The sequence below is a fragment of the Eurosta solidaginis genome, chromosome 5, assembly GCF_040869045.1.
Source record: "Eurosta solidaginis isolate ZX-2024a chromosome 5, ASM4086904v1, whole genome shotgun sequence".
Taxonomy (NCBI): domain Eukaryota; kingdom Metazoa; phylum Arthropoda; class Insecta; order Diptera; family Tephritidae; genus Eurosta; species Eurosta solidaginis.
Window position 1 is genome coordinate 211721986 of NC_090323.1, and position 21438 is coordinate 211743423.

Here is a 21438-nt window from a genome sequence, read left to right on the forward strand (position 1 = left end):
GACTTTTTCGGGAAGATTTTGGGACCCTTCCGGCATCATTTCTGGATGATTTTCGCGATCCGTCCGGGATCCCGCCAGGGCCATTTCCAACATTCACACCAGTACACTTTTTCACAAACACATTTTTTAGCGCCGTTCATTTTTTTTCTCTTCTTATAGTCAATGCGAACATGATAATTTAGATGATGTAAGCTGCCATGACTCCGTTGCCGAAATGCCATCTCTAATGGAGTATTGCACAGCACAAGCAGTTGTTGATCAAGTTATAGAAGTTGATTGTTTGGTAACAAAGTTACTCAAAGTCTTGCGTCTCATTCAAATGGATAATGACAATTGTATACAACAGCTAATTGTTGATAAGTGAGTAATTTTGCCAAATGAGAAAAATTATTCACTTTTTTTAATTTTGTACAGAAATAAATTGCAAGAGAATAAAGAAGATATGTTGGAGCAATTAAAGGATTTACAAGATGTCAATATAAAATTACAAGACGAACTAATGGATGCGACACAAGAGCTTATGTTAAAAAATAATGATTTATCGAATACAAAAGCTGAAATGCAACGGCATCGCAACGAGATCGATGTAAGATTTTAAAACAATTTTTTAAGAGTAAACTTAATCATCGATTTCGTAATGATTTTGCATTAGAATGACGTTTACTTTAGCACCTACTTTTGGGATGTAGAATTAATTTTTATTTTCATATACGATTATAAGACTTAATTTAGTATGCAACTACCTAGTTGGCACTTCTATACATTGTTGTTACATATGTATACGAACTTCACACCCAATTACAAGCATCCATATGTAAATACTTTGGTCTTAAATCGAATCAGTTTTTTTTTATATAATTTGAGTATTAATTTCTTCTAAACGATAAACATAAACGAAACAAACAAAAAGTAAACAGTTATGATAAAAATTTTAAACACTATCAGCCATATATGTATATATATTTATGAAATATACTTAGATGCACATACATACATAGATGGGGTATGCAATTCTAAATCGGTTATCAATTGGCTTTTCGTCTTGGACTTTTATCAGGATCTGAATTTATATTGGCACTATTTTCACAAAAACTGTTTAAAGACCGAGTTATTTTGTCTTGTTGAACGAGAATCGACACTGATGATGGCATAACGCCGAAACTGGTTTTTATCGAAACCAAATTTGACAAGGGATGACGGAAAATCGTTCCAATATACATCATTGTTTAAAGACCCTTGTAAGTACAAACGAGTTGATGCATTTTTTGAAATCAGTTTTTGAATCAATGCCACATGTAACAGAAAGTGATTTAAAATTGATTAATATCAACATCAATTGAAAATATCAACAGCTCTTTAACTCCAAATCGACTCATCACCAGACTAGCAAAGGTTGTTTTAAAAACATTTAGCTCCAACGAGTGCCAAAGGGACAAAACCACTACGGATTTATCAGCGAGCGAAGAAGTGAAGGTTGAACTGGTCAGTCTGAATGTGTCCATAGTGTTACCAGAAGTTTGTTTAACGGACCAAACTGAAAAACCATATCAAAAACTCTAAAAGAACTCCGTTCTCTTGACAAATACTAGAAGCTTCCTAAATCCTATGCCACTTGCTGCTTTTAGATTTGACAGCTGTATTACTCCTAATAGCTGGATTCTTAGACTGGCAAGCACAGGGAAACAATTCTTTGTCCTTTTTTTGATGGTATTAAGGACTATTTCGAAATAATTGCAGGGTTGTTTGGAGTATTTTCGGGATCATTTAAGGGTTATTTTATAATGGTTTTAGGTATTTTTTCGGGGGCATTTCATGCTAGTTTCATGGTCGCGTATTCTAGAATATTTTGGTTTAATTTTTGAATAATTTTGAAGACTCTTCCGCGATTATTTCTGTATTATTTGTCGTTTGTTCTGGCTCACTTCAGGTTGTTTCGGGATCACTTCGTGGCCCATTTGGGTCATTACGTCAAGATTTCGGGGACTATTTCGGGCTTATTACGGGTTTATTTCTTACCAATTTGAGGATCACTTTGTGGGATATTTGAGGTTCATTTCGCGAAGATTTATCGTTAAATTATCAAATTTTCGTGCAAACTTACCACATTCAGCGCTGTCAAAAAGTTAATAATGCAGAATAATGGCCGCGTCACAATGAAATTTCTCATATTGATTTGTTAATCTGTTAAGCAAGATCCAGTGCGGCCGTAATATTGTTTGCATTGAAAACTTCAGTTTTTAGTACTATTTTTGTACATATTTCATAAGAAGCAGCACCTTCAATCAGGTAGTGTTTTGGTAAGGCAGCATGAAGTAGACACCTATCAAAAAACTCTCTGACTGGCAAACCTTGTATAATTCAACAAAGATACATTAAAATTTCTATACTTCTGCCTCTCGACACCGATCTTCCTATTCAGATGTTCAATTCTACTCTTCTGAATTAAGGCGTTCTTGAACCCTTTGCGGAGATAAAATTTCTTTCGTACCAACAGCCGATTAAGGAAAATTATCCGTTTAGCAATCAATGACAATTTTATATTTATATATTTCAATATTTTTCTAAAAATTTGGACAAGATATACCAATATTTTCACTAGTTGTATGCCCTTTTTATTTATGTTTTTTTACCAAAAAAATATATTTTCACAAATACATACATATATCTATATTTATATTTGTTTTTCTTATCATAATTTTTATACTTCGTAAATATGAAGTTACTGTTTTATTTCATTTCGGACGATTAATTATTATTTAAGTCATATACATAAGTATGTAAGTTAATATATTTTTATTTATTTTTTGCCTCAATTTAATTTTGGTATGTTTGTAATAATTAAGTAATGCTAACCGCTTACAAAAATTATGTAAACTTTATTTGAAAACTCTTAATTTAATAAAATTACTGTTACTTAGCAGATAACAAGATCCTTACTTTTTGTTTAATTACTACTTACTTACTGACTTACTTACCCAATTATTAACCCTTTTAACGGTTATGGCCCGTTTATTGTGCATATCTCTTGAACCAAGCAAAATTTCATAGGAGGCTCCTTATAGATTAATCCGCAACTTGATTCAATGTTCCATCATTAACAGCTCAGGCGCTTCGGGAGTTCATCGGTTTATCGACAACTACTGTCGACAAAATCGAATTTTGTGTATATCTCTTGAGCCAAGCAAAATCTCAAAACAATTGTTTTTGCAAAATATATGTACCAACTTGTAAAACTAATATACGATTTGATTTAAAGTTCGATCAAAGCAAAAACGGAAGTTATCGGTACACAAATGACCTACCATCTAAATTTCCGTATATTTCTTCAACCAAGCTAGATTTTCAAAACTTTTATTTTTGGCATTATATAGCTACTCAACTGTAGATTAAGATACAATTTGACTCAGCTTTATATCATATACTATATCGGTTCAAGCACTACGTGAGACATCCGGTTTATCTACAACTACTGTCGACAAAACCGATTATTGTGTATATCTCTTGAACAAGCAAAATTACAAAACAATCCTTCATGCAGTACATAGAAAACTACAGTAAGATTAATAAACAAAATGATTAAAATTTCATAATTAACGGTTCAGGCTATGCGGTTAATTTATGTATATCTCTTGAACCAAGCCAAATAACAAAGTCTTTGTTATTGCAATATATGAGCACCCAGTTGTAGATTAATCCACAATCTCATATTAAGTTACATCATTAAACCTTCAAGGCGAAAACGGAAGTTATCTGTACACAAATAATCTACCACCTAAATATCCTTATATTTCTTTAACCAAACCAGATTCTCTAATTTTTTTTTGCATTATATAGCAACTTTACTGTAGATTAAGATACAATTTGATTTAACGTTCTGTCATTATTCAAGCACTACGTGAGATACCCGGTTTATTGCCAACTACTGTCCACGAAACAGATTATTTTGTATATCTCTTGAACCAAGCCAAATGAAAAAGTTTTTGTTTTTGCAACACATATGTACCCACTTGTAGATTGATTCACAATTTGATATAAAGCTTCATCATTAACCCTACAAATAATCCACAATCTAAACTTTCCTATATTTCTTGAACCAAGCTAGATTTTTTCGAGAGAAGCTCGGCCTAGAATTTCTTCGGAGGTTATCGTATCGTACCTTACATTTATTTATTTATAAGCTGCATTTTCTGAACTTTTCTTTTTTGCATTATAGAGCTACTTAACTGTAGAATAAGATACAATTTGACTAAGCGTTATATCATATATTATATCGGTTCAAGCACTACGTGAGACATTCGGTTTAGCGACAACTACTGTCGACAAAACCGATTATTTTGTACATCTCTTGAACGAAGAAAAATTTCGAAACATGTTTTCTTGCAGCACATAGGAACATACTTGTAGATTAATAAACAATATGATTCTAGGTTCCATATTAATGGTTCACGCGCTGCGACGGTTAATCGGTTTGTCGATAACTGCAGTTAATTTGTGTATATCTCTTGAACTAAGCCAAACGAAAGAGTTTTTGTTTTTGCAATGTATATGCACATACGTTCCAATTTGATATAAGGTTGTATCATTAACCCTTCAAGGGGAAAATATAAGTTGTCGGTTCACAAATGACCCACCATCCAATTGCCCTATATCTCTTGAACCAAGCCAGATTTTCTAAACTTTTTCTTGCGTTATATGACAATTTAACTGTATATTAAGATTAAGTTTGATTCAACGTTCTGTTGACTTAACTCCCAATTTTGTTTTGACTATTCTCCATATATTTTATAAGACTACTTAAATTTACGGCAGCGAAAAGGGTTTGCAGCTCTTTCTCATTGTTTTTCTTTTTGTTTGTATGAAAAACCGCACATGCTTTATATTAAAATCACTCCCTCATCACATCAATCCACATGACTTCATTAACTTTGCTTTATTATTTACCTCTTCCAAACATGACTTCTTATTATATCACAACCCATCATCAAATTCATCAACAATTTTATGTTTCTTCGCCCACAAAATATGGCATACAAACTTCTTCACCTACAATTAAATGCAAAAAGCGAAAAATGTCAAAATATTTTTAAATATCATTTATGCATAATACATACATACTCCATAAATAAGAACATATCAACTTCACTCATGAATTGGCTAATTGCAAAATTTGAAAAATTGAATTTTCTCAAAACACCAAAAAAAAAAAAAAAAACTATTCATATAATGCAAACGAAACAGCGCCTAACGCAGGATATTTGCAATTTGAGTACGCTCTGCAGCAACTATAAAAAACTCTCACCGACAATTGAGCTTTCACCTTTACAACAAAAATTGCTCTGCCCAAAACAAATACCATCACCAGTGAGCAAAATAACCAGCAATGCTGGAGATGGCGTAACAGCAATTGGTGATAATGCAGTAGAAAATGATGTGGAAAGTATTTTAAATTTGTTGAAAATGTGGCAAATCGAAGGACAATTTAAACAAACGAAAATAAAAAGCTTTCTTAATGCAGTTGTTGGAAAGAATCAGGAGGTAAGTAAGATACGAGATATAATTATTTTTAACTTAAAATATGCATTAAGAGCCTTTCATTGAGTCAAGTTGCATAGATCCATTTAAATGTTTCTTGGAGTGATGTAATAATGTGATTTTCCCTGAGGAGTAAGCGATGTGATATGTGTCGACGATGTAGTGATAAAGTGATGTGATTCTGCGACAGGTATAAGCGATGCGATATGTGTTGAAGATGTCATGTGATTTATTGAGGATGTATCGTGGTGTGGTGAATGGGTTAGTGGGATTTGTTGTCGTGATGACTCTGAAAACTTTCTTTTGTCTTAAATATTTCAGGCAAGGTTAGGAATGATGTGATAATGATATTTTAAGCGATTTAGTAGTGTAAGCAATGTGATATGTGTTGAAATATGATATGATTCAATGAGAGTGTGGTGGCAGGGTGATATTGTGTCATGATATGATGTAATGATGGCAGTCAAATGAGAGATTATAAATAGTTGAAATATAAATACTTTGTAGATGTTAGGGATTTTCCAAGTCTGTAGATTTTTAGTGACTGAAAACTCTCTTAAGTCTTTAAACTTTCAAACAAGGTTAGGTGAACTATTCGCCCAATAAAGACATCGCATAAGCTGTATGTGCCCACGGTTAAATTAGCTTGAACTGGGTGATTAAATCTAAGGTGTTAACAGAAGCGTGTTCAACGACCAAACTGAAAAACCCGATTAAAAATCAGGACCTATGTTATAAAATAACACATTGTCCTCTTGGCAAATACTAGAAGCTTTCCGGAACCTATTCTACTTGCTGCTTCTAGACCTGATAGCTCTTTCACTCTTAAAGCAGGAGGCTTAGCCTGGCGAGGGCAGGGCACTAGCACAGTATGCTTGATCGTTTCTTACTGCATGATGCAGTTATCGTCGCCTCGACGTCGCCAACGCGGAGAGGTTCATAAATCTTTCGTAGAACTTTTCTCTCGAAGACTCCCACGCCTCTTCTCATGTTGTCATGGTCCATGCTTCTGAACCATATAGTGGGACGAGTACAATAAGTGATGAGCATGATTATCGTTTGCCGAGAGAGGACTTTTCTTTTAAATTCCCTACCTAGTCCAAAGTAACATTTGTGATTTATCGCTGGGTTTCAAAGCTGGTGTTATAGTTCGAAATTATGGCTGCCAACAGTGGCGTGGTTGCCAAGGCGCAAGTGAGCTGCCTCTTTGATCGATGGCAGCAAGGTGCTTCGTTTTGTCCAGTTTCACCATCAAACCCATTTTTTCGCTTTTTTTCCAATTTAGAATAGGCAAAACTTACGGCGCGCGTGTTCAGACCGATCATATTCAGTCAGAATAACCATTATGAGTCTACAGTCGTCTATTTTTAGGGGACAGGAGAAACTTGGTTAGTATTTTCAGCCTTGCCCTTGAACTGCAACAGGTTCAGATAGTCCTCCGACCTCAGTACACATGAGATCGATAAATTTGCCATTGGCATCTTGGGAATAAGAGCTCTATACACAAACTTTAACAGTACGCCTGTGACTAGCCTTTGGCAGTTTGAAACAATTCCTTTTAGTCATATTAACGTCGCGTTATTGCCGGGACTGCTTCATCACTTGTTACCTCTCCTTAGCTTATCAACCACTCTTTGTCTTCTTGGTATGATATCACTCTTTGTGAAAATGAATTCATTAGGCTCCGGTAGTTGTACCTTCTGGTACTAGCTCCACCGCTTCGATTGTGTGTGGTTTTCAGTCGCCTCTTACGACAAACATATCTACAGCGACAATATCCAAAGCCCCTGGACCCGCTCAACCATAGAATCGCGGGCTATGGAGTTCAGCTAAGACACTATAGCTCACGAAATTACCTGGGGTGAACTGGCGGGTCCATGAGAACCTCACATAGACTGATTGAGTCCGTAGTGTTCCGACATCGACTAAGTTATAATAATTTGATGAATAACTTGATACGATATTATGAAGGTGTACGGCTATTTACGTGATGTGACGAATGAGGCGTTACAAATGATGGCGTATATATGTACGTAAATGATATATGAGTAATTTACGGTAAGCTGTGATAAATTAAATCAGGCTATATTATTAGTTGCAATGGAGCGACGTGATGTGCTAAACGTGATGTACTTATGATGATGTCCACGATTTGGTAAGGATGTCATATGATATGGTGTATTGCTATCATGTGTTTTGTTATTTTGATTATACTGTGATGAGATGTTGGTATGTTAGTTGTTATGCCATGTGTTGGATATGAAGTGTTATAAGAATTAAATATAATTAGAGGAAATAGAGTTGTGGAAGCTCAACTTTTTGCAGGAACTTTAGGTGTGCGATATACAAATACGCCTTAAAGTTACTTTTATTTTATTATTATGGATATTTAAATTTAGGCTTATTGTATATATAAAATTTTAAAATATCTTAATTGATTAATTTAAAACATAACTAAATTCTATTACAGGTTTCAAAACAAAAACAAGACTATAGTAATAATGAGCGTTTACGCGTTTACGCCAATCAATTGGAGAATGCGTTGTCTGTATTGCAAACATGTGAAGATTCTAAGCTGAACTTTGAAGATTTGAAAAAGCTACGTCACGACATTGAAATAGTTAAAGCTAATGCAAATTGGGTGAATATAATTAACCAGGAAGAAGAAGTTAATAGTAATGGTGCCAAGCTAACGAAAGCTGATACTCATAGTAATAATTGTATTGATGAAGATGTGAATGCTAATGCATCGATTGGAGAGTTAGGCGAGGAAGTCAATTGTTAAGCATTTTCCTCAAAAGTATGATGTAATCATGGCGGCATGGCTCCCAGAGACACGATATCGAATGCAAAGTATCGATACAGTACTCATATCAAGTATCGGGTACCCGATAGTGTCGAACCAAAAAGATTCGAAACTCAGTGTATCGATACTGAGTTGACAAGACAAATAATATACCTTGAAATGAGATCTCAATATCTCTTGTTGCTTGTTGCAATAAGGCGGGATTTAGAAATAACGCTCCAAGAGCTTTAGCTTTGACAGAAGATCTCTTAACTGTTCGCTTCGTTTGACGGTCCATAAACTTTGTGTAGCCAGACCGCACCTAACTATAAATTGAACTTATCTGTAAAAGCGACGCACTGAGCAAATCGTTCTATGTTAATCCGACACATAATTGATAAATAGCAAGTTTGATTGTGAATTTGTCTTCTTCAGCGCAAAAATTGTCCCAATTAGGGCTGATTACATTCACGACAGCGGTGTAGCCGCCACATCTGTCATATTATTTTTACCCATGTTCTTATGAGCGTCGTTATTTTCGGCGCGACAGAGCAGCACGACAATCAACCACGAAAGCTATTGTAGCCAAATTAAACCTAATTCTATTTTTGGGAAGCGACAGTGAGTGGCTTCCTTTTTATTTTGTTAATAAAAATAAAATAGAAGTAAATAAAAGATAATAAAAGCTAAATCATTCTTTTGGGCGTTTTTTAAACATAATTAATATTTTTTTCTAAATTTTTCGCTACTATTTACTGTAATTTATATTTATGCCGCTTTCAAAGTAATCAAGAAGCCAATGCTGACGGTTGGCGTCAGGCTTTGATTTATTGTGGTTGTGGTCTGTAAACGCCGTGTTGAATGTGATCAGCCCTATTCGCGAAGCAAATTAGAGAGGGACAAATATGCAGAGCTGTCGTTTGGTCGATTAGCTCTTTCCTTGCCATTGTGAATGATGACTAAGTGTGATATATTATCTCTCAACTGCCTGACAGGATGTTCAATATGTCTTCTTTTTAGCGTTTTGACAGGGTGTTCAATATGGCGGCGCCTATCTTCAGCGGGTGATAGAAAGAGATACAGAATGAGACAGCGATATTCAATTACAAATCAGGTGATCCAATCACTTTGGAATTTTGACGTCTATGCAGAAGATATCACACTTAGTTATCATTCACAATGCTCCTTGCATGTTTGCTGCCAACTTGTACCAAAAATTCGATACGATACTGAGTTTGAAATAATCGAAGCCAAAAAGTATCGTCATAAATCGAGTATCGAGTACAAAGTATCGGTATCGAAAGTCAAAAGTATTGATATGGTAAATTATCGTATCGATATTCGTGTCCCTAATGGTTCACCATGGATGTAATAAGAGAAGTTGGAAAGTTTCGTTTAACGCCATCCATAAAAAAATGTCCATTTATATACATATATTAAATGCTTAGTATAATATTAATTCGATTATAAAAAATTAGAAATTAATGCAAAACTTTGAATGCTAAAGAAAAATTGATTACTTTGGAACTGTACACTTGAGCTCAGTTGCGATATGAATTGTATAGATAATGAATTGTTTCCTCGTTAACCCATTTCTCCTAAGGTCTAGTAATTTCGTGAACTTCATGCTTGGTTACCAGCCATATACATGTATATTTGTAGTTTGTAGCCATATGCGTGTGTATATGTGAGTACTACTTCGGCTGATGATGTCATGCGTTTGTGAGTATCTCTCTGCTGCCGTGTATGGATGTGTGTACATGATGAAAGATTTGTTTACGTACATACGAGTGGCTGCTTAGTATTGGCTTAGTGATGATAATATTCGTCACAATATTTTCCGATATAAAATTGTCGCATGATAAAAATATGCAATTTTCGGTGGAGTGCTTTTTGTGTAAAACTTTTTAAGGTGTACATATATATATTTTTAATGAGATGCGTGAGAATATCGTCATCTTCTTCCAGAAGGCTATGTAGACCAGTCTTCGTAGATTTTCCTCATAGATACGCAAATTGATTCATACGCAATAGAAGTTTCATTAGATTGACCACCTTAATTTTCTCCATATCGTCAAGAAAAACTGCTGAGGCTAGTATGTCGAATGCTGTTGTATATCCCGAAGCGCCAAATCGAACAAAGAGCTAAATATTAAAGGCACTTTTTATGCGTACGCCGTAAGTTTGACGGGTCCAACATCGAACTGGTTGAACAGTTTGTTGATGACCAGCGTCCACAGCAGGGGGAAATACCCCGCACTACAGCGTGCCTCTGTCGACCGGTTTTCTGTCCTCATACAACTATCATGCAAAGGAGTCTTCCTCTGGTTAAAGCTGGCTGTACTTCAACGTACTTAAGACCCTCCATGATCGTCTGTTTAGAGGCGTTGTGGAAAATCCCGGACGCTTAAGGAGTACACCTTATATTTCAAGGCTTTTTCTTTGTTTATAACCAATCTATATAGTGGTGTGTCTACCGAATTGCTTTTGGTGTATGCATGTTGTGTTTTGGTGAATAGTTTTGGACTATTGTATATATCTATCAGTCAAACAACAGAAATATTAGTAATCACTTTTGCTGCTATTTTTTTACTCGGAGATGTACATATAAGTATATGTATATTCGCAAAAGAAATTTATGGAAAAGTCTGACCTTAAATGGTAATCAAAATAACAACGATCGACTGCTCAGTGGAATCCTATCTCGGCTGCCATTTTAAGAAGAACGACCTATCTCAGATTTTGTTTCATAAACGACTTATCTGAGCTCGAATTCTATAGGCTCATTCCAGTTCAAGACACCCGGTCCGCGCAGGACATGATTTTTGATTTTGATGAAATTTTAATATGTTATTCTTTGGTCAAAATAATGAAACACGTGTATTTTTTTTTTCGGATTTATCGGCAAATGAATTCCATAAAATGCAGTCGGTATTTTATTCACCTATTTTTTCAACTGTCAATAACTTTGTCAAAAATTAACCGATTCTCATGATTTTTTCTTTGAAATGTTCGTTGTTATATTTACTTTTATATAATTTTATAAACAATAGCATATAGTTTAAAAACAAAGTTTGTTTAGTATTTAGTAAAAATTTATAACCGTTTTCAAAAATTAATTTCTCAAAAAACGTTATTAGTTTTTGGTTTAAACTTTTTCTATATTGATTGAACAGTTCATATTTCAACTTGGCTAAATGCCTATTAGCCGAAACTTGTTGTTTTTGAGATATGAATTTTTGAATATTATACATTAAAATTCCACCCAGCAGTCGATATAAAGCTACAAAATTTAAAGTATGCACTATATAATTTTTAAATAAGTAGTTTCATATAAAATATTTAGATTCCTAGAATATTATGCAGTTTTTGAAGCAACGTTCCTACACTTTCTGAAACTAATGTACTAGAATTTTCAAATTTCTTCACTAACTTAAATATACGTATTTATTTTAATAATTTTAGTATAAGATCTCGGCATGTAGTAACAAAATCTTAGTTCAAGCTTGTCTTCTTCTTTTAACTCAGCGAAATAGTATGTGTTAGAAGGAGACAGCATCTGTAGCAAAAAGCTCAACACTCTGATTTAGGTTTAGCAGTTAAGCACGGCCAAATTTATATTCTTTTTTTTTTTTTTTTTTGATTTTAATTGTCAGAAAAAGTTTAAAATTACTTAATTGCCAAATTCTTTTAAATTTGAATATTTGTTAATATTGAAATATTATTCGAACAAATACTTATAAATATGTAAGTCGCATACAAACATAGTTGTATATGTTACAGTGTTAAATGTTGATTATATTCGAATTTAATAAATAGCAAAAAAAAATAATTTTTTTCGTTTATATTTTATCGTTTTATAATTCAGAATGGGTAAGTATTTAGTATAAAACGAACAGGTTTTTTGTTAAAGCTTTTATTTTTACTACGGTTACCTCTTTCCTAAGTTTATTATTATTTTCTCGGCTAATAAAAAAAAATATTGTGGCGAATTTGGCAGTTTTATACATCACTAAATAAATGCACAACAACAATAAAGCAAGCAGCCACGCATACACATAACCAGCAGCTTGAAGCAAAGAGATTGTTTCACATACACATCACATCATCATCAGTCAAGAGCAGAAGTTTTTACTCACACATCCGCACGCATATAGCTAAATAACCTAGTAGTACATACAACTGTTCCAGAAAGCATGTTCGTGAAAAGTCTAAAAGTCTAGACCTTAGGAGAAATAGGTGAACGAGGCTAATGGGGAGTACAAAAGCAGCGCGGTGCAAGCGATAATCAATCAGTTTGATTTAAATACGCTATTAGTGAAGTGTAATTGTAGTTGTGAAGAAATACTCCCAAAGTAGTCCAAATAAAAACCATTTTGCAATACATACAGTATTGGAGTTATTTATTCGACATTTCAGCGATTCGAACGTTAACAGAAGGTCCATAATTATGAGTAACTGCCCAAAATTCGTTACAATATTTTAAAATACATATACCTTTCAAGAATGAAGTCACACAGTTAGTGATAGAACTTTTAGAAAAAGAATCGTTACCGGTTCTCATATAAAGTACTCGGATCAAAGTATCGATTCTAGCACTCATACTCAAAGGTATCAAGTGTATTCTATGCAAGTGAGTACTTCGGAAATTTACCAAAAGTGAAGAAACTTTCTTTAAATGAGATCGTATGTTTTGAATTTAGTAGAAATCAAGTATGGAAGTTTAAGTTTAGACGAAACCGATCATTATATGCCCATTTGTGCGCTCTTACATATATTTTAGGGATATATTTAAATAGAAACGTTACGAACATTAAATGAATTAAAAAAGTTTTGAACGAATTATGGCATTTGAAAAAAAGTTCAGTTAGAAATGAGTTTTCTAAACGGGGTTATTGGCAGTGGTTTCGCAAGCACTCCGAGTGTATTTCTCCAATGAAAAGCTTTCCAGTGTAAATTCATCTGCCTTGCAGATGCCGTTCGGGAACGGCATAAATTATGTAGGTCTCGTCCCCTCAATTTGTAAGGAAGACTAAAAATAGCACGAAGAGAAATTGGGTCTAAGTCTCCTCGGAAGTAAATCGCGTCAAGTATTTTTTATGGCATTAAACGTTTTGTGTAAAGATAAACTATATAGAAGGGGATCAGAACAATTTCCCTTTTTTTAAACTTGTGTACTTTGCACTACCATATCTCTACTGGTAGTGTTACTACGTAACATGTATACATATTGTAATGAATTTTGGGGTATTCTTGATAATAATATATCTTCTGCTAACATTCGAATCGCTGAACTGTCGAACAAATAACTCCAATATTCAGTATTGCAAAATGGTCTTTATTTCGACTACTTTGGGCGTAGTACTTCAAAATTATAATTCACTTCATAACTAACAGCGTGTTTAAATCAAACTGATTACTGATTCCTCACCTTGGGCTGCTTTTACACTCTCGGTTACCTCATTCGCCCATTCCTCCTTAGGTCTAGACGTTTCACGCACATGCCATCTAGAACAGTTGTATCTCATGCTTGGTTATTTAGTTATATATCTACATGTATATATCTGTAGTTTATGCTTTTCTTCTAGCTATATGCGTGTGTATGTGTGAATAACAAAGCTGCCGGCTACATATATGTATGTGAAATAATCTCTCTGTTTCAAGCTGCTGGTTATGTGTATGGAATATTCTTCATTGCGTTGTACATAAATATGGGTGCTTGCTTTAATGTGTACATGTACATAAGTGTGGCTGCTTGCTTTTTATGTTGTTGTGATTATTTACTAAAAGCATAGTGATGCTAATATTCGCCACAATACACATGTATATTGGAAATTTTGTTAAGATTAAAACTGTAAGCATTTTTTTTAAGTAGATATGGTTCTTATCCGCTTTTGACCGGATCTATATATCATACCAATGACCATATTTTCGCCAAATTGCAAAGTTATATCAACGGCTTATGATTTACGACTTGCAAAACTTTTAAATTTCCTTCTTCTTAATGTGGGCGGCGCCTACAAAATTGTAGTAAATTTATATTGTACATCGTAAGTTTTTTTTATTCACCGCCAAGTTTCACCACTTCATCAGTATTTGTTAAAGCATCGTTGTTTTTTCCATTTTTGAAAGTGGGCGTGTATATAATCTGATTTCGCCCATTTTTAATACGAATATACCGTCGACGATGCTATAAAAGCTGCTAACTCCATCCATCAAAATTTCACAGTAGAACGGAAAAGCTGTATTGCATAAGAAATGGAGTTAGCAGCTTTTAATAATTTTGAATGAAGATTCTGCACAATAAAAACATCGTCCAAGTCCGTTTAATTTAAATGCGGAGCTTTTACCACATCGTCGACGATCTCAGGTTATGTTCAAGTTATGGTGTTAATGGACTCAACTTTGTTGATCTTAAACACGTAGACCATCGGCACTTGGTAAAGTATCTGGGAAAAGTATCGATACCTTACTCAGTACTTGGAAAAAAAAACATCCAGAACGAAATATTCGAGTATTTTTTGGAAAAGTATCGATACTACTCACTCAGTATTCGTATCCTTCCATCACTACATACAGCAGGATGATGAAATTCCTAAAATAAGTAATATCTGAATAATTGGTTGTGTGGGGTACATAACATACATATTGTAGAGTTCCTAGGATATGAAAGGAGGGTCGTTGACAGACCATGCATATATTATCTTCAGCATATCGCTAAACAGGGTAGATAAGAGGAAAGCCTTCCGAAATTCTGGGACGACGGACAAGTACAAATTTGAGAAATATGTAGCAGGAAGAATGTGACTACCTAAAGAGGTTACCAGCGTAGAAGAGTTGGAGGAATGCAACAACTTCTTATAAAATGCGCTGACAACTGCGTACAGCAGAGCTTGTCCTCTGATAAGATTCAAGGGAAAAGCAAAGCCGCCATGTTGGAATAAGGCTGACATCAGAGTGCTTGCAATAAGCTATGCTAGGCGAGAAGCAATTTTTATTTTCATATATTTTACAAGCTTGAAACGTTTGTGGCACTGTGACAACTTTTACAATTTTCCATAAGAAATCATTTTCATAGCTATATATCTTGAGTCTTGTTAGGACAGGTTTTAAAGATGGCAAAAGTTGTGAAAAGCGAGGAGTGCTGCGAAGAAGGTTGAGAATCCATAAAGTTCAAATCAGCAGGTCAAATACTGAATGAGTCTATAGTGTAACCAGAAGTTTGCTCAACGACCAAACTGAAAAACCCTTTCAGAAACCAAGACCTATGTTACATACTAACTGCGTCCTCTTGATGCTTCTAGATCTAATAGCTATGCCACTCCTGATAGTTGGAGTCTTAGATTGGCGAAGGCAGGGCAGGAACACAAAATGTGCTCCATCGTTACCTTCTCCAACCCGCACTTCTTCCATCTGCTATCACTGACTAGGACCAATTTAAAAACATGTGACGCCAGAAGGTAGTGTCCAGTCGGAATACCCATAATGAGCCTACAGTCCCATCTTTTCAATGATATGTGTAACTTTGTTAGTCTAAAGTTATAAGACCTTACCTTATCTGCGATAGTTTGCAGTACGCCGTGCCCTGTTCCAATCTCTTCCTACTTGGCCCTTCATGCTAAACTCTCGGAATGACTTTTTTTATTATATTCCGATTGGCATCAGTCATCGTTAATAAAGATCGACTGGCGTGCTTTTTAAAACGACGTTCAACTAGTTTTGATGAAGGTCGGCAGGCATTAGTAGTATTTAGGAATCACATCGCAACATCCCCTAACACCTGGACTTTCACATTGATTCGGCTCGATTTTTTTCCAACCAAATGTGGACACTATAGTACAGTTTGTAGTTTACTTTCCTTTAAACCCGTAAATCTATATGGCGAGCTCAGTAACTTCATGGAGTCAGGTAGCATCAAAAATGAAAACATGGCCTAAACCATCCGATTGTTTTACCGGCATCCTTAGCTTTTCGCACTGAAAGTTCAACTTCTCCAACAGCTCCCCTTCGAGGTTGGCATGAAAACTGAGGTTTCCCCCAATTTTGAATATAAATTTATAAATGCCTCAAGCTTAAAGTCCTAGACGCTATACTTGCTTACTTACTTAACTGGTGCTTAACCGTCTAAATGAATTTTGTCGTCGCTACTTTTTGTCCCACCTGATGTCAAGGTGGGGTCATTCCTCTTCTGCTTCCTCGGCTGGATTACTTCGCGTAGTATGGCCAAAACGGCATAGCTGCTGTGTTTAATTCGCTTAATTTTGTTCATATCTGAATAAAAATGGAACGTATTTCCCACCGGGACCTTTACCCATTAATTAACCCTCTACTTCAGGAGCTATGGTATCAAAACGACGGACTAGCGCTTATTAAAGTCAGAGGGAATTCGTCACAGCAGCCATAAATAAGAACGGTACTTAAGCTTAAGTACTTCGGCTTCTTGTTTTACGGTATACGCTCATCAAACATTACAAAAAACCCTGGTGGTCATCCGCCTAAGCATTTTTGGACATTGCGTAACAAGCCACGCCAGTTACCCCTGCTTCACTATAACTGCTGCCCATTGACAACATCAAGAGCAATTGAGCTTTCTTCTATCTGTCCCGCCAAACTTAATGCAGGTATCCCCCTTTCTCTACCCCCAAATACGCAAAATGTAGATTTTCAGATCCATTTTTGGCGACGCGTCACCCATTGTCATTACCCCCACAGAGGTTGAAGAAGCCAAAGGCCAATCCCTCTTAACCAAAAGGCCCAGAAGAAAACCCATCCCAATGCTAAAAACCCTTGTCTCCCGAACAATGGAAAATGTCAAATATAATTCCACTACTAAATCCTGGTAACGAAGGCGAGTCATATCGACTGATATCACTCCTGTCGCCAGTACCGAAGACGTTGGAAACCGTCCAGCTCCCTCATTTCACTGCAAATTTAGCCACTAATCAGCTTGGCTGCCGAGCCGAGCTGCATAGCCGTACCACCGCGCTTAATGCCATAAACACCCTGATAAGTTGCGGACTGAACCAGGAAAAACCACATCATAGGAACCCCTTCAGCCTTATCCAAATAGATGGACAGCAAATTATCTTAATGGCCGGCAATTTGTGTTCAACTTAGGTACGAAATCTCAAAGCCTAGGAGAATTAAATACGAGGTACCACAGAGTGGTGTCCAATCCCCGCTTCTGTTTAATTTCTACACATCAATGCTCCCTTCTCCACCAGAAGGAGTTACTAACATTTCCTACGCAGACGACTGTACGATAATGACAACAAGGCCACGCCCTCCAATAGACGAATTAGTTTCTAGAATAAACATCTGTCTCAACAGTACCCTGCAAAATCGTTGGATCATGTGGTCCACTTGTGTCATACTGGAGTACTCCATGGATTACACTTATGTAATGCTGAGCTGGAGTATATGGTCCAGTCCTAGGATATCGCAATGTTAATGGGAATATATTTTTTGTATGAATTGTGGTTAATTTTGGAGCACCCTAGCAAACAACTGCTTGACTTAGCCCGCCCCCAAGAGGGAGAAAGGACATCGTCAATATACACTAACCTACCCCTGCAGAAGAAGAAAGCACACTACTATAGGCTATAGGACTACGACTTTGAACTCATACCTTCGTCGACGTCACTTTCCTAGAAGTTCTAGGTGTAGCTCCGAAGACTTTCTAGCGCATTTTTTTTTCGCGCTATGCTGCCGAGCCCTACCAGAAAAACACCTTGAAACGTTAGGGAGTAACTATTCGGCCAAGGATGCCGCCCTCGAAATCGTAAGCAGTATAAGTGGATATTACTGCGTAAGTAATGGGTGAAAATAGTATACCCTGCAAAAATCATTGGATCATGTGGTCCACTTGTGTCATTCTGGAGTACCCTATGGATTACTCTGATGTAATGCTGAGCTGGAGTATATTATGGTCCAATCCTAGGACATCGCAATGTTGATTGGACCATATGTTTTTTTATATGTACTCGCGATTTTTGCAGGGTAATCCTACATAATTTAAATTTTACAGGGACCCTGGATAATTTTTTTTTTAATGTAGACCAAAATTTGCAGAAGTTTTTGTCAAAACATTGATTTCAACAGTCTTCGTTAAACCAAAACAATATTTTAGAATGAAAGTCGACCTATTTTCAGTCCAAACTATTGTTTTCCGGCCTTTTGATAAAAGAATTCATTATGGATAACCGCGTAGCTTTAGTTTTCAGACTAGTTCGACTGCCCACTACGTTAGAGTAGTACCACACCCGGTCATTTGTTCGACCATCTCGGGAAAGCTTTTGCTTCACTACTTTCAGTGTTCTTGCGAAGGAACTTGATTGAATGATGAAGTGTTAAAATCAAAATTAACATTTCAGATGCTATTTTAAAGTTTCGCAAATAAACAACTGATGTTTGAATGTAGGCACAAGTGATTTTTCAAACGCATTTGAACGGGTAGAAAGAGTTAAATTTCGCAATTGGATTCTTATAACTGGCAGTGATGCGCATCCGTTAATACTCCTCCCGACCATAACGGTCCAATTTTGGACGTGACAAATAAATGGCCCAGACAGTCTTAAATGAGTAAAAAAAAATTAATATTTTTGACATTCGGCGGCAGCAAATAGTACGAAAATCGGCGGCGGCGTATATCTCTAGGTCGCACCCATTTAGTGGGGCGATGCCTTAGATGTGGTATTGTAAACAAAGCAAAACACTTCCTCGAATGTTAAAAGGAACTCTTTCTAATAAAGGCAGACAGTTGATGATTATCAATGCGGGAGCAATATGAGTACCTTTATTAAAGGTTGTTCTCCTTCTGCCAGACAAGCCCCACCCATTTCATATAATTCGTATGTTTATGTTGGTACACCGTTCGAATTTGCCTCTGTATCCGAGTATGATGTGATTAGATCAGTTCTCACAATTAACTCTAATGCTACTGGTGAGGATGGTATACCAATAAAATTTATTAAGATAGTACTACCTTTTATTGTTGGTACCTTAACCCACATTATCAATCACGCCATCACAACCTCTTGCTTTCCATCCCTGTGGAAAATTGCGTCTGTGCAGCCAGTAGGGAAAACAAAATCTGGGTGTAGCCCCAGTGATTTCCGTCCAATTAGCATCTTGTCTACCCTGTCAAAAGTCTTTGAGCGCCTTCTGTATGATAAAATTAACCTACATACCCATAGTAATGGTTTGGTTTCCCCTTACCAATCTGGTTTCAGGCCCGCCCCCAAGAGGGAGAAAGGACATCGTCAATATACACTAACCTACCCCTGCAGAAGAAGAAAGCACACTACCAAGGGAAACACGCCGGTGGACGCCGGTGTTCTTACTTTAAAAAGCTAGAATAATATTGTAAAAAGGTTTTGTTTGTATGTATTTAAGGAAATCAACGTTTTGGCCATTTCGGAAAGATCCGGAGTTTTTGCCACAAAGTCTCGCGGATCTTTCAAAAGATTTCCTTCGTTCACTTACTCCATGGAGGCTTCGAACCTAACCCCCGTCTAAGCCAGTCCCTTACTGCTGCGTCTGCTGGGCGAAGTTGCTCCACTGCCATGTTAAAAATCTTGGATGATATTCGCGTGCTATTTGATAAAAATCTGCTGACCCTGCGTTGTCTACTTGACTTTACAAAAGCCTTTGATTCTGTTGATCACTTGGATTTAGTGAAAATTCAGTCAGGCTTATGCGAAGTTACCTTACTGGTAGGAGTCAAAGAGTAATGAGCTATACTGTTATCTCTGGACTAGAAGTACTTACTTCTGGTGTTCCACAAGGCTCAATACTTGACCCTCTTCTCTTTAGCCTGTTTATTTACGACATATTTTCGTCTTGGAACTATGTAAGTCTTCATGCCTATGCTGATGATATCCAGCTGTATTTATCAGATTCCTTTGACAATATTGATACCCTTGCTCAAAAGTTTAACACCGAACTGGGCTGGAAGCAATAGTCTGCGCCTGAATGCCAATAAATGTTTTGTCCTGCCAATTGCGAAAAAGAGGTTGCAAGGTGTTACCTTGCCCCGGCTGTACTTGAACATGATGCCTTTGCAGATTGTTAGTAAAGTTACTAACCTTGGCTTCGTGATTAATTCTAACTTGTCCTGTGTTGATCACACAATTTCAGTTGTATGTAAAGTGTATGCCTCCTTAAGAAGTTTAAGGCTGACTGGTGCTTTTACACCTTTAGTCATTAGGCGGAGACTCGCTATTCAACTACTGCTACCTATAATTTCATACTCCGAATTAGTCTATAATAAGTTGGATTCACAATCCGCCCACAAAAAGTATGTGTTATTCAATCATATTACTCGGTATTTTTATGGTCTTAAGAGATATGATCACATATTCAAATGGAGAATTAAACTTTTGGGATGTTATATTTTCAGTACGGTAAAGCCAGAAGCTGTATTTTTCTGTTCTTATGTCTTGTAAGTCTCCCTCTTACCTGTTTGACAAACTTTTGTTTTCACGAGGTTTCAGCGTAACAGTTATTTAATTGTCCCTACCTTTAATTTCACAGCATCTGCGAGGTCGTTCTTTGTCAACACTATAAGAACCTGGAATTCAATACCTGCCTCCGTTAGGGGTAAGCTAAACAAAAGTAATTTCAAAGAAATCTTATTTTCGTATCAAATTCGGACTTAAATTCTGACCGACCATATATAGGTTATTAATGATGCCTTATAAGTATTATTACTATTATTATTATTATTGTTATTATTATTACTATTAGTCTTAATATAATTTATACATTTTTATTAATATATTTACACCTCTGTCTACTGTTTATTTGATATAGTTCATTACAATTTTGTTTTTTGTTGTACTATGAAAGATGTTAAGTCTCATTGTAATAATTTTTTATTTAAATAAAAGAATGAATTAACAGCACATAAATAAATACGCAAATGATTAACAATTTGTATATTCCTACCGGGGCGCGCTCACCCTTGACGACAAAGTTGATGCGTATAGTTCCTAAACAAACTTTTGAGCTCAGCAACATACATTTATCAAACATAAAAGTTTCAGACTTAGACTTTTCAAAAAACTTTAATAACTTCTACAAATTTACAAAAAAAAAAAATAAAGAAAATATATTTCATT

At 35.8% G+C, this 21438-nt stretch overlaps 1 protein-coding gene across 13 annotated transcripts in view; it reads left to right on the forward strand.

The window, feature by feature from the left end:
- The window catches only part of corn (cornetto), a 109531-nt gene extending 99978 nt beyond the window's left edge, over positions 1-9553 (forward strand). For 11 of the 13 annotated variants that reach the window (XM_067788014.1, XM_067788012.1, XM_067788013.1 and 8 more), the window contains 4 exons: positions 160-360; positions 415-586; positions 5239-5535; positions 8003-9553. In XM_067788014.1, coding sequence (XP_067644115.1) covers positions 160-360; positions 415-586; positions 5239-5535; positions 8003-8317 — 985 coding nt within the window. In that variant the 3' untranslated portion in view covers positions 8318-9553. Of the gene's footprint in view, positions 1-159; positions 361-414; positions 587-5063; positions 5213-5238; positions 5536-8002 lie in introns of those variants that run through there. The other 2 variants (XM_067788024.1, XM_067788025.1) reach the window with 2 other exon arrangements.
- The last annotated feature ends 11885 nt before the right edge of the window (positions 9554-21438 follow it).